The sequence below is a fragment of the Macrotis lagotis genome, chromosome X (assembly GCF_037893015.1).
Source record: "Macrotis lagotis isolate mMagLag1 chromosome X, bilby.v1.9.chrom.fasta, whole genome shotgun sequence".
Taxonomy (NCBI): Eukaryota; Metazoa; Chordata; class Mammalia; order Peramelemorphia; family Peramelidae; genus Macrotis; species Macrotis lagotis.
In genome coordinates, this window is record NC_133666.1 from 463,373,329 (window position 1) to 463,399,435 (window position 26,107).

Here is a 26,107-nt window from a genome sequence, read left to right on the forward strand (position 1 = left end):
CGGTCACAAGCACTCATATTATATATTAATTATATATTATGTACATTATATATTATAAGCTCTTCTGTATGATGAGAGGGCAGAGGGCGTGATCTTTGCAAAATCCTTTTAGTCTTAATCCCATAATTCTGCAAAGTCAAGGTGAGAGAATATGAGAGAGGAATTTAGGGTTAAGAAATGAATCAATTTTATTGGAGCAATAAGATACTATTAGGCAAACACTTCCTCTCTAAGAGTATGCACTTGCTTTGATTCAGGAAAGAGTTACATGTTGCAGTAAGCAAGATTCTAGAAAAAGAGAAAACCTGAAGTCCTTCCATGTGCTTTTACATTTGTGTTGGAAGGAAGCTTAGGGTAATAGAAAGAAAACTATTCGTGTAACCAGAAAAGTGATTTTAAATTTAGGCTTTAAATACATTTACTCGCTGGGTGATCTTAGACAGGTCACTTAAAGTTTGGTGATAATGGTTTAATAAATAGAGAAGAGATCAAGGACTAGGTTACCTGTCAGATCTATGGAAAGGGAAGCAGTTTATGACTAAGGAAGAGATGGAGAACATCACTAAAAACAAACTAGATAATTTCAATTACATTAAATTAAAAAAAGCTTTTGCACAGACAAAACTACTGTAATCAAGATCAAAAGAAATGTAGTAAACTGGGAAACAATCTTTACAACTAATGTTTCTGACGAATGACTCATTTCTAAAATATATAGAGAACTGAGCCATGTTTTTTTTTTAAAAAAAGCCATTCCCCAACTGACAAATTGGTCAAAGGATATGCAAAGGCAATTTACAGATGAGGAGATCAAAGCAATCTATAGTCATATGAAAAATTGCTCTAAATCATTACTTATTAGAGAAATGCAAATTAAAGCTTCTCTGAGGTACCACCTCATACCTCTCAGACTGGCCAATATGACCAGAAAGGATAATGATCATTGTTGGAAGGGTTGTGGGAAATCTGGGACACTATTACATTGTTGGTGGAACTGTGAACTCATCCAACCTTTCTGGAGAGAAATTTGGAACTATGCCCAAAGGGCAACAAAAATGTGAATGACCTTTGATTCAGCAATACCACTACTGGGTCTATACCCTGAAAAGATTATGAAAAAAGGGCAAAAACATCACTTGTACAAAAATATTCATAGCAGCCCTGTTTGTGGTGGCAAAGAATTGAAAATCAAGTAAATGTACTTCAATTGGGGCATGGCTTAGCAAACTGTGGTATATGTATGTCATGGAACACTACTGTTCTATTAGAAAGCAGGAGGGATGGGAATTCAGGGAAACCTGGAGGGATTTGCATGAACTGATGCTGAGTGAGATGAGCAGAATCAGAAAAACACTGTACACCCTAACAGCAACATGGGGGTGATTATCAACCTTGAAGGACTCGCTCATTCCATCAGTGCAACAGTCAGGGACAATTTTGGGCTATCTGCAAAGGAGAGTACCATCTGTAGCCAGTTAAAGAGCCATGGAGTTTGAACAAAGTCCAAGGACTATTTCCTTTAATTTAGGAAAAAAAACCTGATATCTTATTGTCTGATCTTGTTATCTCTTAAACTTTATATTTCTTCCTTAAGGATATGATTTCTCTCTCATCATACTCAATTTGGATCAATGTATACCATGGAAACAATATAAAGACTGACAAATTGCCTTCTGTGGGGGTGGGGTGGGGGGAGGGAAGTAAGATTAGGGGGGAAAATTGTAAAACTCAAAATAAATTAAAAAAATCTGTAATGGAAAAAAAATAGAGAATTGGCCTTAAAAGTCTTAAAGATCTGTATTCAAGTCAAACCACACACACACACACACACACACACACACACACACACACACACACACACTTCCAAAGGGAAATCATGGGATTACTGATTTATTCCCAACCTCTTAGGGTTCCTTTAAGGATTAAATCAGAAAATGTACAAGAAAGCAATTAGTAAACCTTGAAATGACACAACATTCATGTTTTTCATGATTACATGCAAAATTTTAAGTCAGTAATATGTTGTCATGAAAGTTATGAACCTTATAATTAAATTATTCCAGTTGCAATCAAAATAAAGAGGGGGTAAGATAAAGATGGGAAATTGAGGCAAAGGAAAAAACCAAGACAATTAACTTTAAATAACTTTCATGATTTCTTTGCATGCTTTACTTTCTTCTCCCCCTTCAACAACAGAGCATTTGTTCAGATAAATGGAGAGAGGTGCAATTTTGATAGTGTTTTCATAGACATTTGTCTTGCACTCATAACTAGAGAAACATTGAAAACTTCAATGTCTTTCTCAATTTGCTTCCCCCAAGCACCTCCTGCCCCCTGAAAGACTCAGACTAATAAGAACATTAAATATTTAAAACATTTTATTCACACAACAATAAGGCAAAAGACAATTATGAAAAATTCTCCATCTCCAAAAGAGATATTCTAATTATAACCCTCTGTGGTTTGGGGTTGCTAAACTCTCTCATCCTATAGCTTGATTAACAAACAATCATCCATGCTCAGGGATGCAAAATTACTTCAGTTAGTTTTCTGAAGGAAATACTTTGGTACTTGCCTACATTTACTACCCCTTTCTAAATTTATTTTCCTTTTTTAGATGTTCTTCCTAATATTTGTGCCATGAATCGGACTGTGTTCTTAGGATTACCATGGTTTTTTGATTCACTATGTCCTTAGATTGGATTACCTGGATTTATTGGTTGGTTCTCCCTGACCAGCAATACATATTGGACTCATGGTTGACTGGGGTTGCTATCTCTGTATTGGAAGCATCTAATTTAGTACTTATCAGAATATTGGTCAGAATATACAATATGTTGCTTCATCTATCACCAAAGTGGAGGTCTACATGCACAATTGAAAAACTTTAAATGTGGTTCACTTAGCCACCTTGAGGATAAGAACTTCAAATTTTACTGAGATACAGTTAATTTCTGCCAACAAATCATTCCTGCATGAGGCGGGAGGGAGGAAGAAGGAAGGGATCTTACCTTAGTTTTCCTGGATTATGCCTAATATACTTAGATCTTCTGCACTGACCATAACCTTCCCATCATATTGAAGCAAGGGTTTAATGCAAGTTAAAAAAAAAAACTCATTTGGAAGCCAAAAAACCATACACTTAGCAAAAACTATTTTATAGAGAACAAAGGACAAGAATATGAAGATCATTTTAAATGTCACAGTTCCAATTTAGTTATTCTTCCTCGAAAAGCTTCAAAACAAAGAAAGGAAATAGATTTCTCACCTCATCAACAGTCCATTTGGCGACTTCACTTGCCTGGATATCAGCCACACCTGGAAGAAGCTTGCAATGTTGTTCCCTGCAGAGGGGAAGGTCCCGAGAGGGATGAGTTGACATGGCAGAGAGGAAGACTGACTGGTGGAGGGTCTGTTGTGTACTTTCTGTAGAGTATTCTAGGGGGAAAAAGTAGGGCTATGTGGAACCAATTTATTCAACTTAACAAATTTCAATAATTCTAATAGCTAACATTTATATCATTTATGATATTCCAGACACTTCACAATCATTATCTCATTGGATCTTCACAACAACCCTAGGAGGTAGGTGCTAGTCTCATTTTGTGGACAAAAACATTGAGACATAAAGAGGTTAAATGACTTGCTCAGTCACACAGCTAGAAAGTGTCTGAGGCCAGATTTTGAACTCAGGTTTTTCTGACTCTAGGTTCATTGTCTACAGAGTTCACTGTGCTATGTGCAATGGTAGATACAAAAGTTTTGAAAAGCACTGGCCTTGGAGTCAGAAAGACGGAAGGTTGAATCCAACCTCAGACACTTGATACCCACTGGCTATGCGGCCTTGGATAAGTCACCTAACTCTGCTTGCCTCGCATCCAGGGCCATCTTCAGTCATCCTGATTCATATCTGGCCACTGGACCCAGATGACTCTGGAGGTGAAAGTGAGGCTGATGACTTAGCACAGCATCCCCCTCCCTCAAATCCAATTTATGTGCTTGTCAAAGTATCACCTCCCTGATGTCATAGTCCTCTTTGAGAGGACAAATGAGAATGAAGGACAAAGCATTATTATTATTATTATTATTATTATTATTATTATTATTATTATTATCATCATCATCCTTATATACTTTGGGTCAAATCTGATATGCTGAATGACTATTATATTTAATCATGTTATTATAATGAATAATAATAGTAATAATAATCCTCCAATAAGGTATTTGAAAGTGATGCTAGGTTTTCAGACACCTACTTGTCATTGGAATAAGCAAATAAAGGTCATGTATCAAAGTGACTGTTATGATGTTCACAAATCAGCTTCATTAGGACTGAGAAAGAGCACTACCAGAAGAAGTTGGTCATCAGGAAAAGATTTTTAGTTATAGCAACTGGTTAAACAATCTCTTCTGATTTGGAGGATATGGGGTCTAAATGTATAGATTCCCCCCTTTTTCCCCCTCAATAGAGCTTTAAAAAAACCCACATATTTTTGTTCTCCTTAGCTTTCCTCTGATGACTCTGATGTATGCTATAATTCTTCTGAGATATCAGAAGGCATTTATATCAATCCTTATCTGAGTATCACCAATACCAACATCAAGAACACCACCACCATCAAGTTTACTAATACCAACACTATAATACTTTTAATGTTTGCAAAGTGCTTTACATTTATTAACTCTCTAGGGTTCCATAGCTGGCAAGTGTGAAACAGGACGTGAACTCTGGACTGCCTGACTCCCAGTTCTTGATGCTATATGCTACATCATCCACTTGCCAAAAAGATCACCCTAGTCTTTGCTTACAGACCTCCAGTGAGGGGCAATGCCCTTGTACCTCCTTCTGCCCATTCCATCTTTGGATAGTTCATGTTGTAACGAAGGCTCTGCTTAGAGAAAAGTCTACCTTGCTCTCTTTATTAGCTCCATTCATTGCCTCTTAATCTGCCCTCCAAGGCTGAGTTGATGTTTGTCCTTCAATGATATGTCTTGACTCATGAGTGAATTACATTTAAGTGAAGTAGAGTTGCACACAGTCATCAGCCTAACTCTCTCTTCCACAGTCATTGAAGTCCAGTGACAGTACAAAAGTCAAGACAGTGTAATGGAATGCAGTAGATGTCCTTAGCTTCTTCCATTTCTGACTAAGTTCTAAGGGCTTCACAATGCCTGCTTCAGCAACATTAGAATAAATAAGAATAAATGGAATAAATTGTACTCATTTGCCCATTTCACCAGGGGAAGCCTACGGTAAACAATGAAGCTGTCTGAGGTTTATTCCCAAGTTGGTTTAGCCCAATTGCTGAGATAGTTTACCAGGATGTGGCTGTTGCAAATGCTACAGTTTCTTGGAGCCATAGGTGTGAGTTGAATGACACATGAAGACCAAAGCTGGGTGAGGATCCTTGAAAAGAGTTTGGCAATCTCTCACATCAGAGGTATTAGTCCTTGGTATTCACCACAAATACCAAGGGTAAGTAGAACAAAACTAATCTCTCTTCCACATCACAACATTTCAAATACTTGAATATAGTAATGTCACTACTAAATCTCGTTTCCTTTTCTCCAGATGAAAAGGTTTCCTCCACTAATTCTCATATGGCAGAATCTCAAAGGCCTTTATAAGCCTAACTGTCCTTTGAATACCACATGATATCCTTTGAAAAATATTGAAAATATTACTGTTTTCAGACACAGTCTGACTAGAACAGAGTAAATAGGAAAAACATCATCTTTTTAGTCCTGGACACTATGCCTGCCTGAATGTAATCAATGATTTATTTCTTTTTAAAAGTTTTATTGTTATGCAAAGTTTTAACATTACAAACATTTGTAGACCTTCCACTTTATAAGAGGTCATTTGTAAAAAGCAAAATAGTGAAGTCAAACTAAATAATACAGTGATCTGAAAAGTGTACACATTATTTTATATCAGTAGTCCTGCCCCACTCCTATCCTTTCTGTTTTTATTAATGAAAAGAAATTGCTTTCCTCTTCCTCCATTCCCCATAATATTGGGGGGGAAAGAATAGATAAACAAATGTCTTGTAAAAAATAAACATAATTAAATAAAACACATTTCCTAAATGTTTATATGCAGAAATGTACACATATTCATATCCACATATAATTTTGCATTCTAAATTATCATCTCTGTGTCATAGAGAACATGTTTTAAGCTCTGGATCCATGTATGGTCACTGTACTGATCATAGTTCCTACAGCTTTTAAAGTTGTTTATTTTTACAGTGTTGTATAAATTGGTTCTGCTCATTTCATTCTTTATTAGCTTATAAACATTTTCAAAATGGTTCATTTTTATATTGATATTACACAATATGAATTGTTCTGGTTTTGCTCACTTCACTCTGCATCAATTCACACTAGTCTTTACATAGCTCTTTGAAATCATGCATTTCCTTATTCCTTATAGCACAATAATATTCCATATTCATACATCACAACTTACCCAGCCATTCTTCAATTGATAATTGATTTTTTTCTTATCACCACAAAAAAGTGCTACAATATCTTAGTACATATTGGACTTTTCCCTCATTCTTTGATCTCTGATATAAACTAAAAATTCATTAATTTTCTAAACTATCCTATCACAGTGGTGATTCATATTAAGCTTGCAGTTTACTAAAATCCTAGATCTTGTTTTCAAATGATTTGTTGCTTAGCCAATCTTCTTTATTATTGTATTTGTGAATTTAAAAAAAAAATTCATGTGTAAGACTGTATATGTATTTCTCAAATTTCTCCTTATTAGGGATCTTTCTTTTCTTTCCCTGTGTTACACTTTCCTAATACAGAATTCCCTTTTCCCTCTTTATATGTTTTTTTCTTTATTTATACAGTGAAGTCCTTCTTTGAGTTTTGAAAGGAATATTTCATGGGGTGACTAGGTGGCGCAGTGGATAGAGCACCGGTCCTGGAATCAGGAGTACCTGAGTTCAAATCCAGCCTCAGACCCTTAATATTCACCTAGCTGTGTGGTCTTGGGCAAGCCACTTAACCCCACTGCCTTGCAAAAAAAAAATGAAAAAAAAAAAAAGAAAAGAAAAGAAAGGAATACTTCATTACCAATGTGAAGGCATTTCTCTCTCATATCATCATGGTGTTCTGTTGTTGAAGTAATGAAAAAAATGGCTGACATTTATCTAAAGCTTTAAGGTTTACAAATAAGATTTCATTTGATCCTCACAACAGCACTGTGAAATAGGAAGTGTAAATATTATTATAATCATTTCAAAGCTTAGAAAATTCAGAGATGATTTGGCCCCCAACTTCACACAGTAAATAGCAGAGCCAGAATTCATGTCTTCTGATTCTAAAGCTTTTTTTCTTTTCAATGTATTATGCTGCTCCCATATTATTACAAATTCTCATATATATGTATATAAATTCAAAAATATCATAATACAAAATAACATGTACATTAGAGAGGTTCTAAACAAAGTGTTATGTGAGAGGCATGGAGAAAGGAGAACATTGTAGGGTCATAGGATGTAGGCCTAACAGAACACTTGAAAGAACATCTAATCCAACCCTCCTGCTTTTTAGATAAGGAAACAGGCTGAAAGGATTAAGCATGTTGGGACAATATTAGAAACTCAGGCACACCAAGGGTTTTCAATGGATTGGGCAAAGGGAATTGATAAGCAGCATTAACTAATTTTCAAGAAAGAAGATTGATCTTATCATAGTTAAGTGGCATTCATTGATCTACTGGAGATACTGCTTTTGAAGAGTTGGATCAGTAAAGATAGCTGCATCTGATGATGCTAAGTAGGGTAAATGGGATTAGAGAGAAGGAAAGATGGTTCTAGAAGTATTTTAAGGGGAAAGGGAATTTTAGAACCTTACAAAATGGGGGCTTTTCCACATGCAAGGAGGTTTGTACATGGGCTAATGGTAAATTATAAAGGTTCAGTAGACTAAAGGTTAAATGATGGTGAATGAATATGTCATAGGGCAAAGAAAGTGATGAGGATATACTTTTTGTGGTTAGGAATGGTGTTCAATAGCATCTACATCCTTACAGAGATGACTAATATTGAGATGGGCGTGAATTCTGTGTCATCTCATTCATTCAGTGGACCACAAAATAAATGGTAAATGAAATTGTATCAAATGCTTGCTTGCACTGTGAAGTATCCAAGTTATTCAGAATTCTTGGGCTCCCCTCCAAGAGGAGGTATATCTGTTAAAATGATTTGTTCAAAGTCACATAAATAGTAAATAGGAGAGTTGAGGTGGGATCTAGGGAAGCTTCATAAAGTATAATTTATATGCGGTTTTAAAGGATGAGTAAGGAGTATTTTAGCATGTGGATGCATGAGCATGTATGTGTCTATATGAGACAGACAGACATGGTAGAAAATCATACAAAGAAAATAATGTTAACAAAAGTAGGAAAACACAGTGCATATATAAAGGATGGAAAGTAGTTACTTTTCAATGTAGCATAAGGTGTGTGGATAAGGTTATTAAGGCAAGTTAAGTCTGTATTATGGAAGGTTTTTTAAAGGACCTGTAATAGTTAACATTGATTAAATTCCTACTATGACCAGGCCTTGTGCTAAGGGCTAGAGATACAAAAAAAAAAAATGATCCTCACTCCCAAGGAGCTCACAGCCTAATCAGAGATAAAACATATAAACAATTCTGTATAAACAAGAAATACGTACACAGGAGAAATTGGAAATAATCAATAGAAGGAAGGTACTAATATAAAGGGATCAGGATTGGTTTCTTGAAGAAGGCAGAATTTTAGGTGATACTTGAAAAAAGTTAAGGAAGTTAGAAGATGGAAATGAGGAAATTATGGGATAGCACTGTGGCATAGCAAGTAAAAAAATTCCCAGAATAGGGAGGTAAGTAGCTAGTTTGAGGAAAAGGAAGATTAATGCCACTGGATTACAGAATATGAGGGTGGGACTAAGGAGTAAGATTGGAAAGGCAGGAAGGGGCAAGATTATGGAGGGGGTTAAAAAGCAAAATGGTATTCTAATTGATCCTGGAGGCAAGAGGGAGACATTGGAATTGAAGTAATGGAGGAAGAGGTAAAATGGTCAATCTTTCTCATTAGTTAGATGAATTTGACAGATGAGTGGAGGATGGAATTAAATGGGAGACTGAGGCAGAGAAAATGAGTAGGTTATTGCAATAATCCAGACAGAGTGGGGGTGGTAGTTATGAACTGTAGAAGTGGCAGTGTCAGAGGAGAGAAGGGGGCATATTAGAAATGTTATGAAGGCAGAAATGAGAGGTCTTGGCAACTTATTGGATATGGAGGTGGAAGGAATAAGAGAATGAGGAGGCAAGGATGACTCCTAGATTATAAATCTGAGTCACTAGAAGGCTGATGGTACTTTCTATAGTAATATGTAAGTTAGGAAGAGGAGAAGGTTTTGGGGAAAAGATAATAAATTCACTTTTTAATGTTAAGTTTAAGTCATCCAGTTTGAAATGTTCAATAGGTGGTTGGAGATGCAAGAGAACAGGTCAAGAGAGAACTGTTGTTTAGTTGTATCCATTTTTTTGTGATCCCATGAACAAGTACATGGAATTATCTTGGCAAAGATACTGGAGAAGTCTGACTTTCCTTCTCCAGTGTTCCATTTTAAAGATAAGGAGCCAAAGCAAATAGAAGACAAGTGATTTACCTAGGGTCATCCAAGTAAGTGTCTAAGGCTGGATATGAATTCAGGTCCTGACTCCCAAGTCTTATACTCTTTTCATTCTACCACATAGATGCTCCTGGGGCTAGGCAAAGAAATCTTGAGAATCATCTGATAGAGATGATAGCTGAACTTACAGGAGCTGCTAGGATCAACAGATGAAACAGTATGGAGGGGGGAAAAGGTCCCAGGACAAGGGCTAGGTTCCCCAATCTCCCACTTCATTAGCAGTTATGATGTGGATGAATATTCAGAAAAGAAGACTGTATAGGATCAGTCAGATAGATAGGAGAAGAATGACAAGACAGCAATATCAAGAAAACCTAGAAAAAAGAGAATATCAAGAAGTGTCAAAAGCTACAGAAAAGTCAAGGATAAAAACTGGAGAAAGGATCATTAGATTTTGTAACTTTAGTAGTTTCAGTTGCTTGATGAGGGTAAAAGTTGGATTGCAAAGAGTAGTCAAAAATGTCTGTTAAATATCTACTACTATACTAAGCATTGAAGATACAAATACAAAAAAAAAATAGTCCCTCCACTGAAGGGGCTTCTAATGGAAGAAAGCATTAGACAAAAAGAAACTGAGAAATGGGGTGATCAGAGGGGTAGAAGGGGGAAGGTACTCAGAGCAGGGGCATGATTAAGTCTTAAGAGTGCAGTTGGTGAGAAAGTAAGGGAATGAGAGAAAAGGAAGCAGAAACATTAACTGCAGAAAGCCTTACCTGAGAGTTTAACCAGAAAAGAGAAAAGAGGTAGAAGATGATAGCTAGTAAGAACAAATAGATCAAGTAAATGTTTTTCTGAGGAGGAAAGAAAAATGGTTGTGTTTATAGGCCAGGAGATAAGGGAAAACTGAAGATAAATGAAAGAATTAGGATGATAGAAGGGGTAACTTACTGGAAAAGAGGGGATTGAATGGGATCATTCAAAGGCATGAAGTGGGGTTAGCCTTGCCAAGGAGAAGGACCATCTTTCTTCTTGTGAGAGATGGGTGAAGGAGATACATAATGGCAATCAGAGCCAAAATGTGACCTATAATTCCAGGAAAGACTGTGAACTACCTTGAGTGAATGTAAAAAGCAAAAAAAAAAAAAGCTCCAATTATCACACGGGAAAACTTGTACATCACCCTCGGCCATCCTGGCACCATGTCTTCTTTGTTCTGTTTCTTTATAATATCTGGCCTGATCTATTGCTGTCCTATTGCTGCCCAGGATGACTGGCCTCTTGTGAGTAAACTCTCTCAATTAACACTAATAAAACCTATAAATAATCAAGCTGGTATATATAATCCAAGACAATTCCAAAGGACTAGTGATGAGTATGCTATCTTCCTCCAGAGAAAAATAAAACTGTCTGAAATAGACTGAAGCATGCTATTTTTCTTTCTTTTATTCATTTTAAAATTTGATTCTTCATATACAAAATGACTAATATGGAAATGTTTTACATAACTCCACATGTATAAACTAACATATTGCTTTCTGTATGGGGAGGGAAGGGAAGGATAGAGGGAAAGGATATGGAACTCAAAACTTTTTTTAAAATGTTAAAAATTGTTTTAACATGTAATTAGGGGAAATAAAATATTACATTTCAATAATAATCAAGCTGGATTCCTCTTTCTTCTGTCTCAGTATACTCTTGGAGGGTATACTACCCTACAATTGGCATAATTAGGGCAGGACATATCTGACCCTTACAAGAGGAGAAAGTAGTAGAAGACATTTTCATGATGTGAGATTAAGAGAGTGAAAAGAGGAAGCTCTCACAAATGTCCTCGATTTTTTCAAGGTGGGGGACAGGTGAGATGGGATGAAACATTTTGGAAGAGATGCAGCAGTGAGTAAAGTAGTAAGTCAATTAGGGAGGACTAAAAGGATTGCCCTGCCACTGTAAATGCCCCATTGAGACTTTGAAACATAAATTTGTAGAGAACCAAGTCAATACAATTTTATGATTTTTTTCCCTACTTTTTCAGTGCATTTTTAAGTAGAAGAGTGAGTGATATGGTCAAATCTTTATTAAAAGATAGGTCCTGCAGTAGTATGAAGGATGGATGTGGAAAGAGGGTAGGTGAAAATGTATGAGTCCATGTGAGTAATAATAAGGGCTTATATTAAGGTGACAGCTGAGATAATAGAGAAGATGGAGGAGATAATGTGAAGTCAAGTTAACAAGTTAACAAGTCAGATTAACTTGCCTGGATTGCCCATTTAAATTTTAGCTTTTCATGTCTATGGGAGAACTACACCCCTGGATGTTCCTCCATAACAAATTCAACATGTCAAAAATTGAGATGTGAGGGTAGAAGTAATAGGACTAGACAGATAACCAATGAATAAAAGAGAAGAAAGAGTTCATATCAAGATTTTTGACAATAGGAAAACTCAGTGAATGGTGGCTACACTAAATAAAAGAATGTACATGAAAGCCATAATTTGGAAGAGCTTCCATTTTAATTGGAGAAGACAACACATAAAGGGACCTGAAAGGAGGTTGGGGGGGGGGGGGCAGCTAGGTGGCACAGTGGATAGAGCACTGGCCCTGGAGTCATTGAGTACCTGGGTTCAAATCCCACCTCAGGCACTTAATAATTACCTAGCCATGTGGCCTTGGGCAAGCCACTTAACCCCATTGCCTTGAAAAATCTAACAAAAAAAAAAAGGAGATTGGTTGGGAGCATTATGCACATAGGAAAATAGTGGTGAAATCCAGTTGGTAGAGAAATGAGGGATGAGTGGCTTAGTCTTTTTTTAGAATGGAGGTTACAAGAGGAAGTCATCAGTGGGAGTAGAGGACTCTTCCAGGGAGGAAGAGCAAAGGGTTAAAGGGAAATTCCAGAATGAGAAAGCAATTGAGTCAAAGTCCAGATAGTCAGAAGCAGAGATAAGAGAGGAATCTTTGGAAGAGTTTCCCTCTCTACTTGCCCTTTCCTAAAGACATCCCAACCCCTACATTCAATTTGAATATATATATACATACTCTTTCTCTCATATGTACATATATAGATTTATAAGTAAACAGATATACAAACACATATGTATAACTCTTACCTGGACTTCCCATTCACTGGTTCAATATAATGTGGAATTTTGGTTGGATTTTGAAAAAGTTGCAAATGGCATGCAAAAGTCAGCTGATAACACAAAACCTATGACCAAATACTTAACCCAAATTTTACCAAAAGCTACTATAAACACCCCATGAAAGAAAAAGGAAAAAAACCCCACTTATTCTCTGTTAAGAAAAGAAAGCCAAAAAAATTTTAACCAGATTTTGCAGATTGCAGGGGTCCCATATCCCTAACCTCAACAATATTATGGTGTATTCCTCCTTCTCTCTCTCTCTCTCCCCCAGTATCAGTAATGAACTCCTTGAGGGCAGAGATTAGTCTTAGTTTATCTTTTGCATACCCAGGGACTAACATAACCCCTTGCATGTAGTAGAAGCCTACTAAATATTTGTTGCATTGAATCAAAACAAGAGAGGTTGGTCTGGAAAAAGGTCATGTCTACTTTTACCTTGAATGCAGCTGTACCCCATCTATAATGGCTCCTTATTACTTCTAAAATCAAATATAGTACTTTGTATTATACATATAAATTATAATATATATTTTCTACATGTAATATAGAATTTAATATATAAACTGTAATATTTGATCCTGATCAAATATAATATATTATATATATAAATATTGTAATATTACAATATATAATATAATATATAAACTATAATATCTTATTTTATTTGATCCTGGAAGTAATAGGGAGCCACTAGAGATGGAGTACAACTATAGATCAACTTTAGTCACTATAGATCAAAGTCCTTTAAAACCTGGCCTCTCCTTGTTGTTGTTGTTGTTCTTAAGTTGTTCATTTGTACCTCACTCATATGACACTACGAACCATACTGTCTATTGGGTTTTCTTGGCAAAGATACTGGAATGGTTTGCCATTTTCTTTAATGGATTAAGGCAATCAGAGGTTAAATAACCTGCCTAAGGTCACATGGGCAGTAAATGTCTGAAGCCAAATCTGAACTCCGGTCTTCCTGACTCCAAGCCCAGTGCTCTATTGATGTAGTGATCTAGTCTTCTCCACTTCCACACATGCCTAGGTTAATTACTCTCTTTTTTTCCTTTTACATATTTTATGATTCAGTGACACTGATTTTCTAAATGTTCCTCACACTTGTTTCTGACTCTGTACATTCCCTGGCTGTCCTTGAGCCTAGAACATTCTTTCTTCTCATCTCCACTTTATGGCTTCCTTTACTACTTTCAAGTTTCATTTAAAATCCCACTGCCTGCAAGAAGACTTTTTTGAGGTGCCAACCATCATTGCCCCTAGTGTCTTCCCACTAAGATTAGCTCCAATTTACTTTATATGCATAAATCTTGCATGCTGTCTCCCCCATTAGACTATGAGCTTCTCAAGAGTAGGGAATATTGTTTTTTGCATCATTTTTATATCCCCAGCAGTCAGTACAGTGTCTGGTTTAATAAATGTGTATTGACTTGATTGAATTTGCTAGGAAAAAGCAGTAGAAGTAAGACTCAGAAATCTTTTTTGGGTTTATGACAAATCTAAGAGAAACTGTTGTATATGATGATAACTGTTTACATAGGTTGGATATCACCACTGCTCAACAGACCTTTGCTTTGACCTGGTAAGTTTGATATACTGTCCAAAGGGCATATTAGCTTTCTCAATTGGTCTTTCTACCTTAAAAAAAAAGTCATTCTGGCTTTAAAGAGGTTTAGATTCTAGCCACGTTTCTGCCTATCTACTTCACATTCGAAGAGTCTGAGTTATATGGGGATGATCGAGTCAGATAGTGAAACCAGATAAGAAACAAAAACATAATGGAGGTGCCAGGAAAACCAATGTGCTTACATTAAAAAGGAATTTATTTTAAGGTACTATCATCATACATTAGAGAAATTGTTGATATTTTAAAGACTTTTAAGAGAAAGACTATAAAAGAAGTATTTTAAGCAATCTAAAAATCTATTTTTGCTATGGCAAATGATAGGTTAAGTAAGCAGTAGCCACATAATTTAAAACCCATTATAATGGTCTCTATTTTCCCAACTGGTCTTGAAAATATGAAGCATTATACAAATAGTACACCCTTAAATTAATCACCATTTTTAGTTGATGAGCCTGACACGCAGTTTACATAACCCCTTCCACTTGCTAATACCCATTAGTAATCAGAAACGTTTGAAACTACAAATGAACTGTCAATCACCTGGCCTCTCTATAAAGCACTTTGAGTACAGCATGGCCAAGATGTCTCAGGAATATTTACTAATGCTCTCTGTCTATACAGATAACAAGACAGCAAAATTGCTGGCTGTACCCAAATTCTCATGCTTCATTTGCAGGCAGCAGCAGCAAATTCATCTTTAAATGCTGATTTGTCCAACATTGACCTTTTTAGTATGTAAATAGGTTATCTCTCTCTGTATAGTTCTACAACAGAATGTAAGAGGCTGCAGTTCTGAAGGAAAACTTCATATTTCCTTCTAAGAGCCAGGATGTTTACAGGATGCTCACTAATGAAGTTGTCTGGTTGGGACAAGAATATATATAAAACACTTACTCTCATCATACCCCAAGGTCAACTTGTAAAAGAACAGTGGCCAGAGAAAGACATCAACCATGGAGGGAGCCATGTACTGTGAGAGATTACGCCTTAGGAAAGCCTAGTTTTAGTTTGGCAAGAAAAATTAAACAAAACAAAACATAATTTGTCAATCAATTGCCTGTTCCTGTATAAATAATGTGGATTTTAAAAAGGAAATAAAATTTTTTTTTTCTTTATTACTCTCTTTCCAGTTCCCACAGACCCACATTGGCCATGGATAGGTTTAAACTTCAGGAATTTTAGAATCCATGATAACTGGATGTAAGCTCCTACAGGCATCAAGTTATTCAGAATTCAGTGTTATGGGAATATATAGAAGTGGCCACAGGCAGAGTGTCTGGCAGCTACCTGTAGTTCAGTAACAGCCAAAGGGCCAGACCTTGCCAAATTATCATTATATTCAGAAGAGTTGTGAATACAAGGAAGGTGGAAGGTGCAAGTTGAAATGTATTAAAACAAAATGAAATAAACACTGTGTTCCCAAATGAATAGCTCTCCCATGCCATGGTTTTCTTGAAAGCCAATGTACTTACTGCTTTGGGTTATGTAGCATATATTCAGAAATATAACCCTATCACCAAATGGATGAAATTAGGTCTTTTCACTTCAGTGTATGGATGAAGTTGATCTGGTTACCCAAGAATTTAGAACAAGCACTTAAGCTAATCCTGGTGGTAAAAAGGTCCTAGAAGTGGTTTCTTGCCTCAATCTATTTTTTTTTTTTGGGGGGGGGGGCATCCATACTCATTATGCCACACTAGTGGACTGATCAAAGGGACAATTTGATAAAGTAGAGAAATATCATCTAGATTTCTCAAAGACTGAAAAAAGCTTCCTAATCATATGGGAGTATATAAAATCTATGGTGAATAGACTCTATTTACTATATCAACACCACAGTGGGTGGTAGGGAAAAGTAACACTAATAAAAAGAAAAGAGGTTTTATTTGTCCAACTAAAAAGACATCCCCTGAGTTGAGGGTGTGGGAAGGTGGAAAGAGAAGGCCAAAAACAGTTTATATCTTGTAACAGAGCAACATATTATAAGCTGAATCAGTTTTAATGTCAGAGATTAAAAGTTTGAAAGTTGTATTTGATGGACTTATGACACATTTATAGAACATGGGTTCATTTTATAGGGACTCAGTTTCATAGACTTGGAACTGGAAGGGATGTTAGAGACCAACTAATATGACTTTTTCATTACTAAATGAGGAAACCAAGGAGGGAGGAATGCTCTTGTTCCCACTGTGTTTATTCTTTCTGGGTGAAGGATCAGTGGATTCTTTAGTGGATTCCAGTTACTGTACTCCCTTTTCAAGTATATGGTCTGGTCAAACAGATTTGATTACCCTCATACACAGCTCTTCATGTCCTGTTTCCTGCTTATTCACTTTGCTGGGCCTTAGAATCCCTAGCTTCCTTCAAGACTCACTTCATCAGCCACCTTTTCGATGTGGAATAGATGCCACTCCAGAAGCATTTCTTGGATCTCCTAGACTGTTAATGTCCTTCTGTTTTCAAATCACCCTGTATCAATGTTCAATAAATTTGCATCTTATACGTATTATCCCCCCCCCCCATGTTACCTTTCTGAGGGAAAAGCCTATTTCGCTTTTGGTTTTGAATTTCTAGGGTTCAATAGTGCTTGTTGATTAATTGACTGATTGATTCTCCAATTCACAAAGAGCTGGGACACTGACTTGCAATCTTATCCTCTCTTTCCTTTATTCTACACAGCCATTAGACATATCATGCTCTAAGTCAATTTCTAAGGCAAGCAACCAACTTATAAGCTTCTCAATTAAACTGTAAACTTCTGTGAGGTTATGAACCAATTATTATCTTATATGGTGAGAATAACCAAAATAATATTGATAATCACAGTGCTATAAGATTACAAAACATTTTAACATTTTATGCTTAACATATATGTATGTTATATATATATTTAAATCACAACTCTAGGGGAATTATTATCCTCATTTTACAAATGGGGAAATTAAAGATCAGTGATTGCTCCTGGTCACCCAACACATTGAGGAGTTGGGCCTGGAGTCAGGAAGAGTTTAAATTTGCCCTCAGGCAAAAGTGACCTTGGGCAAGTCCTTTGATTTCTATCCCCTTCAGTTTCCTTTTAGTAAGAATATAATAATAATAATAATAGCTATCTTCTAAGGTTGTTATAAGATCAAATGAGATAATATTTGCAAATTGCTTTGCAAAGCTTGAAGTACTATATAAATGTTAGCTATTGTGATTAAAGGGAAGAGGTTGAACCATATACCCATGTCTCTCAATATCAAGTCCAGCCAGCTTTCCACTATTAAATGCTGTGCATGCATTAGGATCTCATTACATACACCACTTGATTGAGAAAAGAAACACAGGTGCCCACATTTGGTTATGGTGTCTGGTCTCACCAAACCAAGAGGCATGGATTGAAGCCCATTGAAGTATGAAAGAAGGTGCCATTTTAGAAATACATCTCAGCCAAATAATGAGGATAACTTCACCAGAAGCACAATTAGGTACTTCATTCATGGGGTTACAAAGTCTTCAGAAAAAAGCCAAGAACAATTTAGTACTTTAGAAATATCTCTCCTTTTGAGAGGGCTGATTGTTTTAGTTAACAATTTTTTTCCTAATGGGAAATGCATGAAACATGCATTTAAACCATATTTTGCTTATTCTATCAATATGGAAAATGACAAGGAATACTACATTGGCTCATCTCATGTTATATCCCGTTTCCACCCCCCCCCCATGCCCAGTCAAAAACAAAACAAAACAAAACAAAAGCAGCCACAGAGTTACACTGAATCAACTGAATACCATTTGAGAATTCATGTGGTTAGGAGAATTTTTCTCCCCATTTCTCCAACACTAGGAATTTCTTCATAGGCATTTTGCTTTGTTTATTATAATTAAGTTTTTAATTATTTCTGTCAAGGTACCCAGAGGCTTCTAAGTAGGGGACTATCAAGTTTCTGCTGCCAGCATGACTAGACCTTTGCAAAAATACATCTCCTCAGAACTTGGGATAGAGCTCCAAAGGGAGCTCTGGATTAGTGAGAGCAAGAACCTTGGTCATATACTCCACATCTCTAAAGATTCACTCAGAATGTTGTGAGGAGAGCAGGAAAGAGTTGTCTTCAAACACATTTTTAAAACATTACCTTTCTTGCTGAGCCAATTACATGCTGAAATCTGCCTGTGGGTCCCTGATGAGAGGGAGAAATGATTAATCAAGCTTCAATTGCAAGTGAGATTATAGAGGTCCAAAGGCAAAATGTTGACTCTCTTTAATGGAGAAAATAATATAAACTAGCTAAAGGGGTCTCTTTTTATTTGTAAACTAAAATTGTCCCCCCCCCCCAAAAAATCATCATAGGGAGCAGGGAAACAAGTAAACCAAACAATCTAAAACTCCTTCTCTTTGGATTTAGCTCCTATTGCCCAATTTCATTGTAAAGAAATTCCTTAAAAATTGAAAAAATAAGAGTTTGCTATGAGGTACCTTTCAAATGGGTAATATGTTAAGGGTTTCATGCATTTTCAAACCCACCAAAAAAGAGATGCACTCTGCAAACCAAATAAACATTTTCCCCCCTCTATTACCTCTTTCCTCTTATCTATTAGACAGAGAATTAATAAAAATGGCCCCACAGTGTCTCTCTCATTTGACCCTAATTCTTCTCTCTACACACTACTATTTTAGTTCAGGCCTTTATTACTTCTCCTCTTGATTATTGCAATGGTTTCCTAATTGTTCTACCTGTCTCAAATCTCTCCCAATCCAGTCCATCATCCACACTGATGCCAAAAACATTTTCATTAAATTTCAATCGGACCATTTCTACTGATTCAACTTCAGTGACTCCCCATAGTCCTTAGGATAAAATTGAAGCTGCTCTATTTAGTTTTTAAAAGATCTTATAACCTGGCCCCAACCTATCTTTCTAAAATGATTGGACGTTACTTCCCCACCAGCAGCGGGCAATACATACAAATAGACTTTTTCTATTTCATACACACAAAAATCCTCATTTCTTTGTACTGGTTGCTCTCTATTCTTGGAATGTGCTCCCTCCTTTACCTTTGTTTCATAGCATCCTGCCTTCTTTCAAGATGGAGCCCAAGACCATTCTCTCCACATGAAGCTTTTCCTGACAACTTCCTCCTGTTCAGGATACCTTGAATTTAGCAACTTCACATTTGTGTTGCATATATTTCTCTATAAACTTCTTTTCTCCCTTGATAGAACATAATATTTTTAATTTTTTTTATTTTAAGGCAATGACTTGCCCAAGGTCACACAGCTAGGCAATTATTAAGTATGTGAGGATTTGAACTCAGATCCTCCTGACTCATTGCTCTATCCACTGCACCATCTAGCTACCCCCAATAGGATATAATCTTGTGATTAAGGATTGTTTTCATTTTTGTACTGGTATTTACATCATTTAATAAAGTATCTTAAGCACTTAAACTGATTATTCATAGGATTATGGATTTAGAGCTGGAACTTTAAATTTAATATAATCTAATCTTTTATTTTACATGTGAGGATATTAGGGGTTCAAGTTGAGAAGTCACCATGATAAATTCTATCTTTGCTCCTCTAAAGTTGGTTCTGAATCCACATGGTTTCCATGTTTTTCAATTAAATTCACAATTTTTTGGCCTCTTTCAATTCCTCCTGGGGCCTACCATCATCTTGGTTCTTCTCTTATGCTTCCCTTCAACAAAGAGGAAATGAGAGGCACCAGGGAGCTACCCAGGATGTTGGAAGATCCTTTCTGCTTCACTTTATGAGCTTATTTTCCCCAGCTTAGAAATCTGAGCTTCTCCAGAGTAATAATTTATTTTTCTGTGTTGAATGCACAGAACATCATGGACACTTCCTAAATGCCAAATAATGCCATTACCAAAATACAGTGCACCATTTGTTTGCTCTGTTCACCCAGCATCTATTTTCTCACATTTATTTTGCATTCATACATTTATATCTGCCGAGTGCTTTATAATCATAGCTATTAGTCATTCCTCACAACAAGCCTTTCTCCTCTCAGTCCCTTTTATTCAAATGCGGGAAATGAAAACACAGAGAAGCAGGAGATTTGTCCAAGTCTATCCAGTGAACCAGTACAAGGGGAAGAAAAAGAATGAGAAGAACTCTGGTTTGTTGGTTGATTGCTTGGCTCCCTGCCTGTCTCAAGTCATGTTCTAAGCTCCTTTCTTAAGGAAGAAGCCAGGAAACCCAATGAGAAGTAGCAACATTCTGGTCTACCTAGCCCCTTAGAAGCCCAGGAGAGCTGGCAGGGATGAAAGTTTGCTGGCATTATCTTGGAAAAGATATTCATGTAATAGTTCTTGTTTCCTAAAAGCTGTCCCCTTGGGGAAAAAACCCAGTGCCCATTCCATTTTAAATGACACATAAGACATGTGAGCAGACAAGAATCAGAGACAGTATAAGAGCTGAAGGCATCAGAAGGTAAAGTTCATTGAAGACAGAGATTGTTTCACCATTTTTTTAGTTTTCTTAGTGCCTGCAATGTGTGTTGGTCAGTTGTTTCAGTTGTGTGTGACTCTTAGTGACATCTTTGGAGTTTTCCTGGCAGATACTAGAATGATTTGTCATTTCCTTCTCTAGCTCATTATACAGATAAGGAAACTGAGGCAAACAGGGTGAAGTGACTTGCCCAGGTCACACAGCTAGTAAGCCAGATATGAACTCAGGTCTTTTGAAAATGGCATACCACTCCAGTATCTTTGCCAAGAAAACCCCTTGGCTCACATGGGTCCCTGAAAAGTTGGACACAACTTAACAACAACATATTTTATATTTACTTGTCTGTGCATTATTCACTCTCCCTCACGAACAGACAATAAACTTTGTGAGGGCAGGTTCGATTTCAAGAGGAAGTGAAATTCCACCCCCAATTCTTATCCCCTATGCTAAACAGGGTACATAGTGCAACGGAAGGTCCTGGAGGAGAGCGATGGTTTCACCTTTGCTGTATCCCTGATGCCAATAACTGCTCACTGAATAAAATTGGATTCAGTTTCTACAGCTCTGGCTTTCCATGACACAATGTACAGGCTGTGCGAAGTTTTTGCATATTTTTGAATTTCTAAGATTTCTAATGACAGAGCAGACACCACTTGGAATCAGAACTCCTCTTTGCAGGTTACCTCTCCTGAACCTATTTAATTCATGAATTACTAATACAGCTTGATGAGTGGTTGTGGTAAGTTCACTAACTGAAGCAAATGACTTAGTCACACATACTTCAGTTTTAGGATCAGATATAAACTCCTGTTTAGCATATTAGAAATCTTGGCAATCTGGGCCCAACTTTCATTTCCAGTCTCTAAAATCTAGGCAAATTGGTCTTTACTTCTCTCTCTCTCTCTCTCTCTCTCTCTCTCTCTCTCTCTCTCTCTCTCTCTCTCTCTCTCTCTCTCTCTCTCTCCCTCCCTCTCTCTGTATTGCTTCTCTTTCTTTTTCTCTCACTCTCTTCTTACACTCTCACTGTCTCTCTCACAGTCTCTTCATCTCCTATCTCTGTGCAAAGGCTCAAGCTATTCTCACAAAGCACTGAGTCCACTCCACTCTCATCTCCAAACTCTTCCCTCAATTCCTTCAATTTTGTGCTCACCTGCCACCTTCTATGCAAAATATTTTCTGACTCCTAACCACCTGCTATTTTAGCCCCTTCAATAGAACATAAACTCCTCCAGGGCAGGGATTGCTCTCCTTTTTGGTTTTGCATCCAGTGATTCTAACCTAGAATTGCCACACAGTAAATGCATATTGACTTCATCATGTTGGCAAAACCACTGAATGTCAGTCATTTACTCTGTGATGTCTCAATAGCACTCTTGGAAGGAAGAGATCTGAGCTTGTTTTTGAACCAGAGAGCATCGATTTGAGTCAGGCACTCCTCATTAGAACTGGGCAGCAAGCAACAATCGACTCTAAATTAGTTATCAGCCTCTCAACCAAAGATTTGTGCACAACCTAGTTTCAGTTCCCTAAAGATGAATTGCCTCATGCTATAAGATCTGCTCCACACAGTAGGAGATGCCATTAATTACCCATTTTTTCTGATTGAGTACTGCAACAGTCACTCAGCAGGTCTCTTTCATGCTCTGCAAGGCTATTTTCTTTCATTTGCAAAGGTGACACTGTAATTTAATGAATACTCACATCAACTTGACTAGAGTGAGCAAGAGAGTCCCTCTTCACAAAGATGTGATCACTAGTCTTTCAGGAGGCAGTTTGGAATGACTTTAGAGAAGAACAGAAGGTAAAGAGAAAGCAAAAACATCTGTGGCTTTGTATCAACTAACTAGTCACTGAACTTTGGAAGTGCCCTCTTATACCCCCTGCAAGCCAAATCAAAGAAATCTGGGGCAAAGGGTGAGCACAGGAAATCTTTCTCTTTTGCCAAAAATATGTGAGCTTTATGAGTCCAGGACTATGATCTGTGACTGGTGTGTTTCAGTCTAGGATTTTCTCACTCTGAAAAGCTTGTTCAGGGTCTATGTTTACCTTTCTTTGAGTTCCCCTAGAACAGTGCTTGGCTAGGCATAAACATTTAATAAATACTTAATTGATTGACTGCATTATCATTTAAATAAAATAGGTCACGGTAAATAACCTGTCAGATTTAGATGGAACAGTTGAAATGAAAATGGGTGTAAGCCTCACTGTTAAAATGACAGATTAATAATAGCTAATAACAGGTAGCATTTTAAACTTTGCAAAGTACTTTACATGTCACTCCACTTCACTTAATGAGTCCATTGCCTTTGATGCATTCAATTCTCAGATATACTTGTCCGGCCCTGACTTGTTCTCCTGTTTCACATCTCCAACTACCTAACAGACATCAGTATCCAACTCTTCATAACCCAATTTGGGTTTTCTTGGCAGAGATATTGAAGTAATTTCCATTTCTTTCTCCAGCTAATTTTATAGATGTGGAAATTGAAGCAAACAGGGTTGAGTGATTTGCCCAAAGTGATACTGCTAGTGTTTCTGAGGTTGCATTTGAACTCATGAAGATGTCTTTCTGATTCCAAGCTCACTATGTTGCTCTTGGATGTCTTTTGGATGGCTTAAAAGTCAATGCTTTTCAATTGAATTTAAATTCAAAAAAATTGAATATAGTAAAATTGAATTCCTTATTTCCCCTTCCTTTTCCCCTTCCATCTTCCCAATTTCCCTATTACTGTTGGAGGCAACACCATCCTCCCAGTGGCCCAGGCTGACAATCTAGGTGTCATCCTCAATTCTTCATTTTTTTTCTCATGCCCATATCCAATCAGTCATCAAATTTTGTGGTTTCTACATTCTTATCTTATCTGATACTACCTCATTACCTCATTTCTGGACTACTACATTAGTCTGCTGGTTGGTTTCTTGGCCTCATCTTTCCCCAAATCAGTCCATTCTTCACTCATGTCAGCCCCCTATTCAATAAATTCCACTGGTTCCCTATTCCCTATAGAATCAAATATAACATCCTCTGTATGGCTTTTAAAGCCCTTCATAACCTGTCTCCTACTTACCATTTCAATCTTTTCATACATGATCTCCCTCTATCATCTCTGTGATCCAATGACTCTGTCATCCTTGTGGTTCATCATACAAAATACATCTCCCCAGTCTAAGTTAAATTTTCTTAGACTGTCTCAAGATGAAATCTCTCCTACCTTGTTCCTACCTCCTAGATTCCTGTAAGTTTCAGCTAAAATTCCACCTTCTGCAAAAAGGTTTCCCTTGTGCTCCTTAATCCTCTGAGATTATCCTCAAATTTTATATATATATATATATATATATATATATATATATATATATATATATATATATATCTTGTTTGTACATATCTGTTTGCATGTCTTCTGCCATCATTATACTGTGAGCTCCCTGCTTGCAGGCACTGTATTTTGTCTTTCTTTGCATTCCCTCTTTTATCACACTGCTTTGTTCTTGAAGACCATGGCATCAGGTAGGTGATGCCTTGCAAGGTGATGATTTGGAGTTGAGTGAGGGGAAGCTGTCTAAGTCACCAGGCTCATTTTCTCCTCCAGAGTCATCTGGATCCAATGGTCAGATATGGATCAGAACAACTGGAGATAGACCTGGATGTGAGGCAGTAAAGGTTAAGTGACTTGCCCAAGGTCACACAGCTAGAAAGTGTCTGAGGCTAGATTTGAACTCAGGTCCTCCTGACTCCAAGGCTGGTGCTCTATCCAGGGCACCATCTAGCTGCCTTTTAATAAATACTTGTTGATTGACTGATTAGCTCTGTAACTCTGGGCAAGTCACTCAATCTCTCTCAAGATAATTTTTATTATTAGTAAGTGGGGGAAATAATATCATCTACTAACAACAATAATCAAAAAGTTGCTAGCAGGTTTTGAGAAGATTAGAACTCAAATGCTTCTAAGACTTTATTTGCTGTGATGGGTAGCAATCTCCTTCAAATTAAAAAGCTAAAAAACCATGGGGCAGCTAGGTGGCATAGTGGATAAAGCACCGGCCTTGGAGTCAGGAGGACCTGGGTTCAAATCCAGTCTCAGACACTTAATAATTACCTAGCTGTGTGGCCTTGGGCAAGCCACTTAACCCCGTTTCCCTTGCAAAAAAAAAACCAAACTAAAAAAAAAAAGCTAAAAAACCTTTTGAGATTTCATAATTTCCAGGGCTCCATTGAGAGGCAGCATCTTGTAGTACAAAGTGGAAATAAAAAGGTTTAAGTTTTCAACTCCCCTTCATCACTAAGCAGCTGTTAACCAAACAAGTCACATATGTTCTCTAAGCCTGCTTTTTTTTTTTTTTAGGTTTTTGCAAGGCAAACGGAGTTAAGTGGCTTGCCCAAGGCCACGCAGCTAGGTAATTATTAAGTGTCTGAGACTGGATTTGAACCCAGGTCCTCCTGACTCCAGGGCCGGTGCTTTATCTACTGTGCCACCTAGCTGCCCCAGCCTGCTTTTTTCTTTATAAAAATGAGGACAATAAACTTTTGACCTCTCTTGGTTTTTATGAAGCTTAAGTGAGATAATATATGATTATATATGTAAATTATAAAGTGTCCCAAAGTCCTAGGTATATCATTGATATTGGTTAGGAGTTAGGGAGGAATGATTGCATTACTTCATCTCTTGGTCTTTAAGCACCTTCATCTGAAAAATGAAGTGATAATGCTTATGCTATCTACCACTACTTCACACAGTTGTTATGAGGAAAGCATTCTCCAAAACTTAAAGGGTCATATAAATGAATTGTTGCTGCTGTTTGTTGTTATTGTAGGATTAATGGGATAATCTACTCAGAAATGAAAGGGATTTTTGTTGTTGTTGGTATTATTTAATCATGTGCTACTCTTTGTGATCCATAGACCATATTGTCAATGGGGATTTTCTTGGCAAAGATAATGGAGAGGTTCACCATTTTCTTCATCAGAAGATTAAGGCAAATAGAAGTTAAGTAACTCACCTACACTCTCACAGCTAATAAGTCTGGATTTGAACCCCAGTCCTTCTAACTCCAGACTCAGGGCTTTATCCTGAGCCACTAAGCTGTCTCCTAAAAGATACCTTAGAGACCATCTATTCTAACTCCCTCATTTTACAGATGAGAAGCTATGGTCCAGAGATTAAGTGACTTATCCAAGGCACAGAAATAGAAGTAGAAAGCAGGTTTGACTATAAACTAGAACTCTCTGAATTGTGGTTGA

At 37.0% G+C, this 26,107-nt stretch overlaps 1 protein-coding gene across 7 annotated transcripts in view; it reads right to left on the reverse strand.

The window, feature by feature from the left end:
• L3MBTL4 (L3MBTL histone methyl-lysine binding protein 4) overlaps nt 1-26,107 on the reverse strand; it is a 546,540-nt gene that overhangs the window by 24,022 nt on the left and 496,411 nt on the right. For all 7 annotated transcript variants that reach the window (XM_074202633.1, XM_074202631.1, XM_074202627.1 and 4 more), the window contains one exon: nt 3,269-3,438. In XM_074202633.1, coding sequence (XP_074058734.1) covers nt 3,269-3,438 — 170 coding nt within the window. The remainder of the gene's footprint in view (nt 1-3,268; nt 3,439-26,107) is intronic.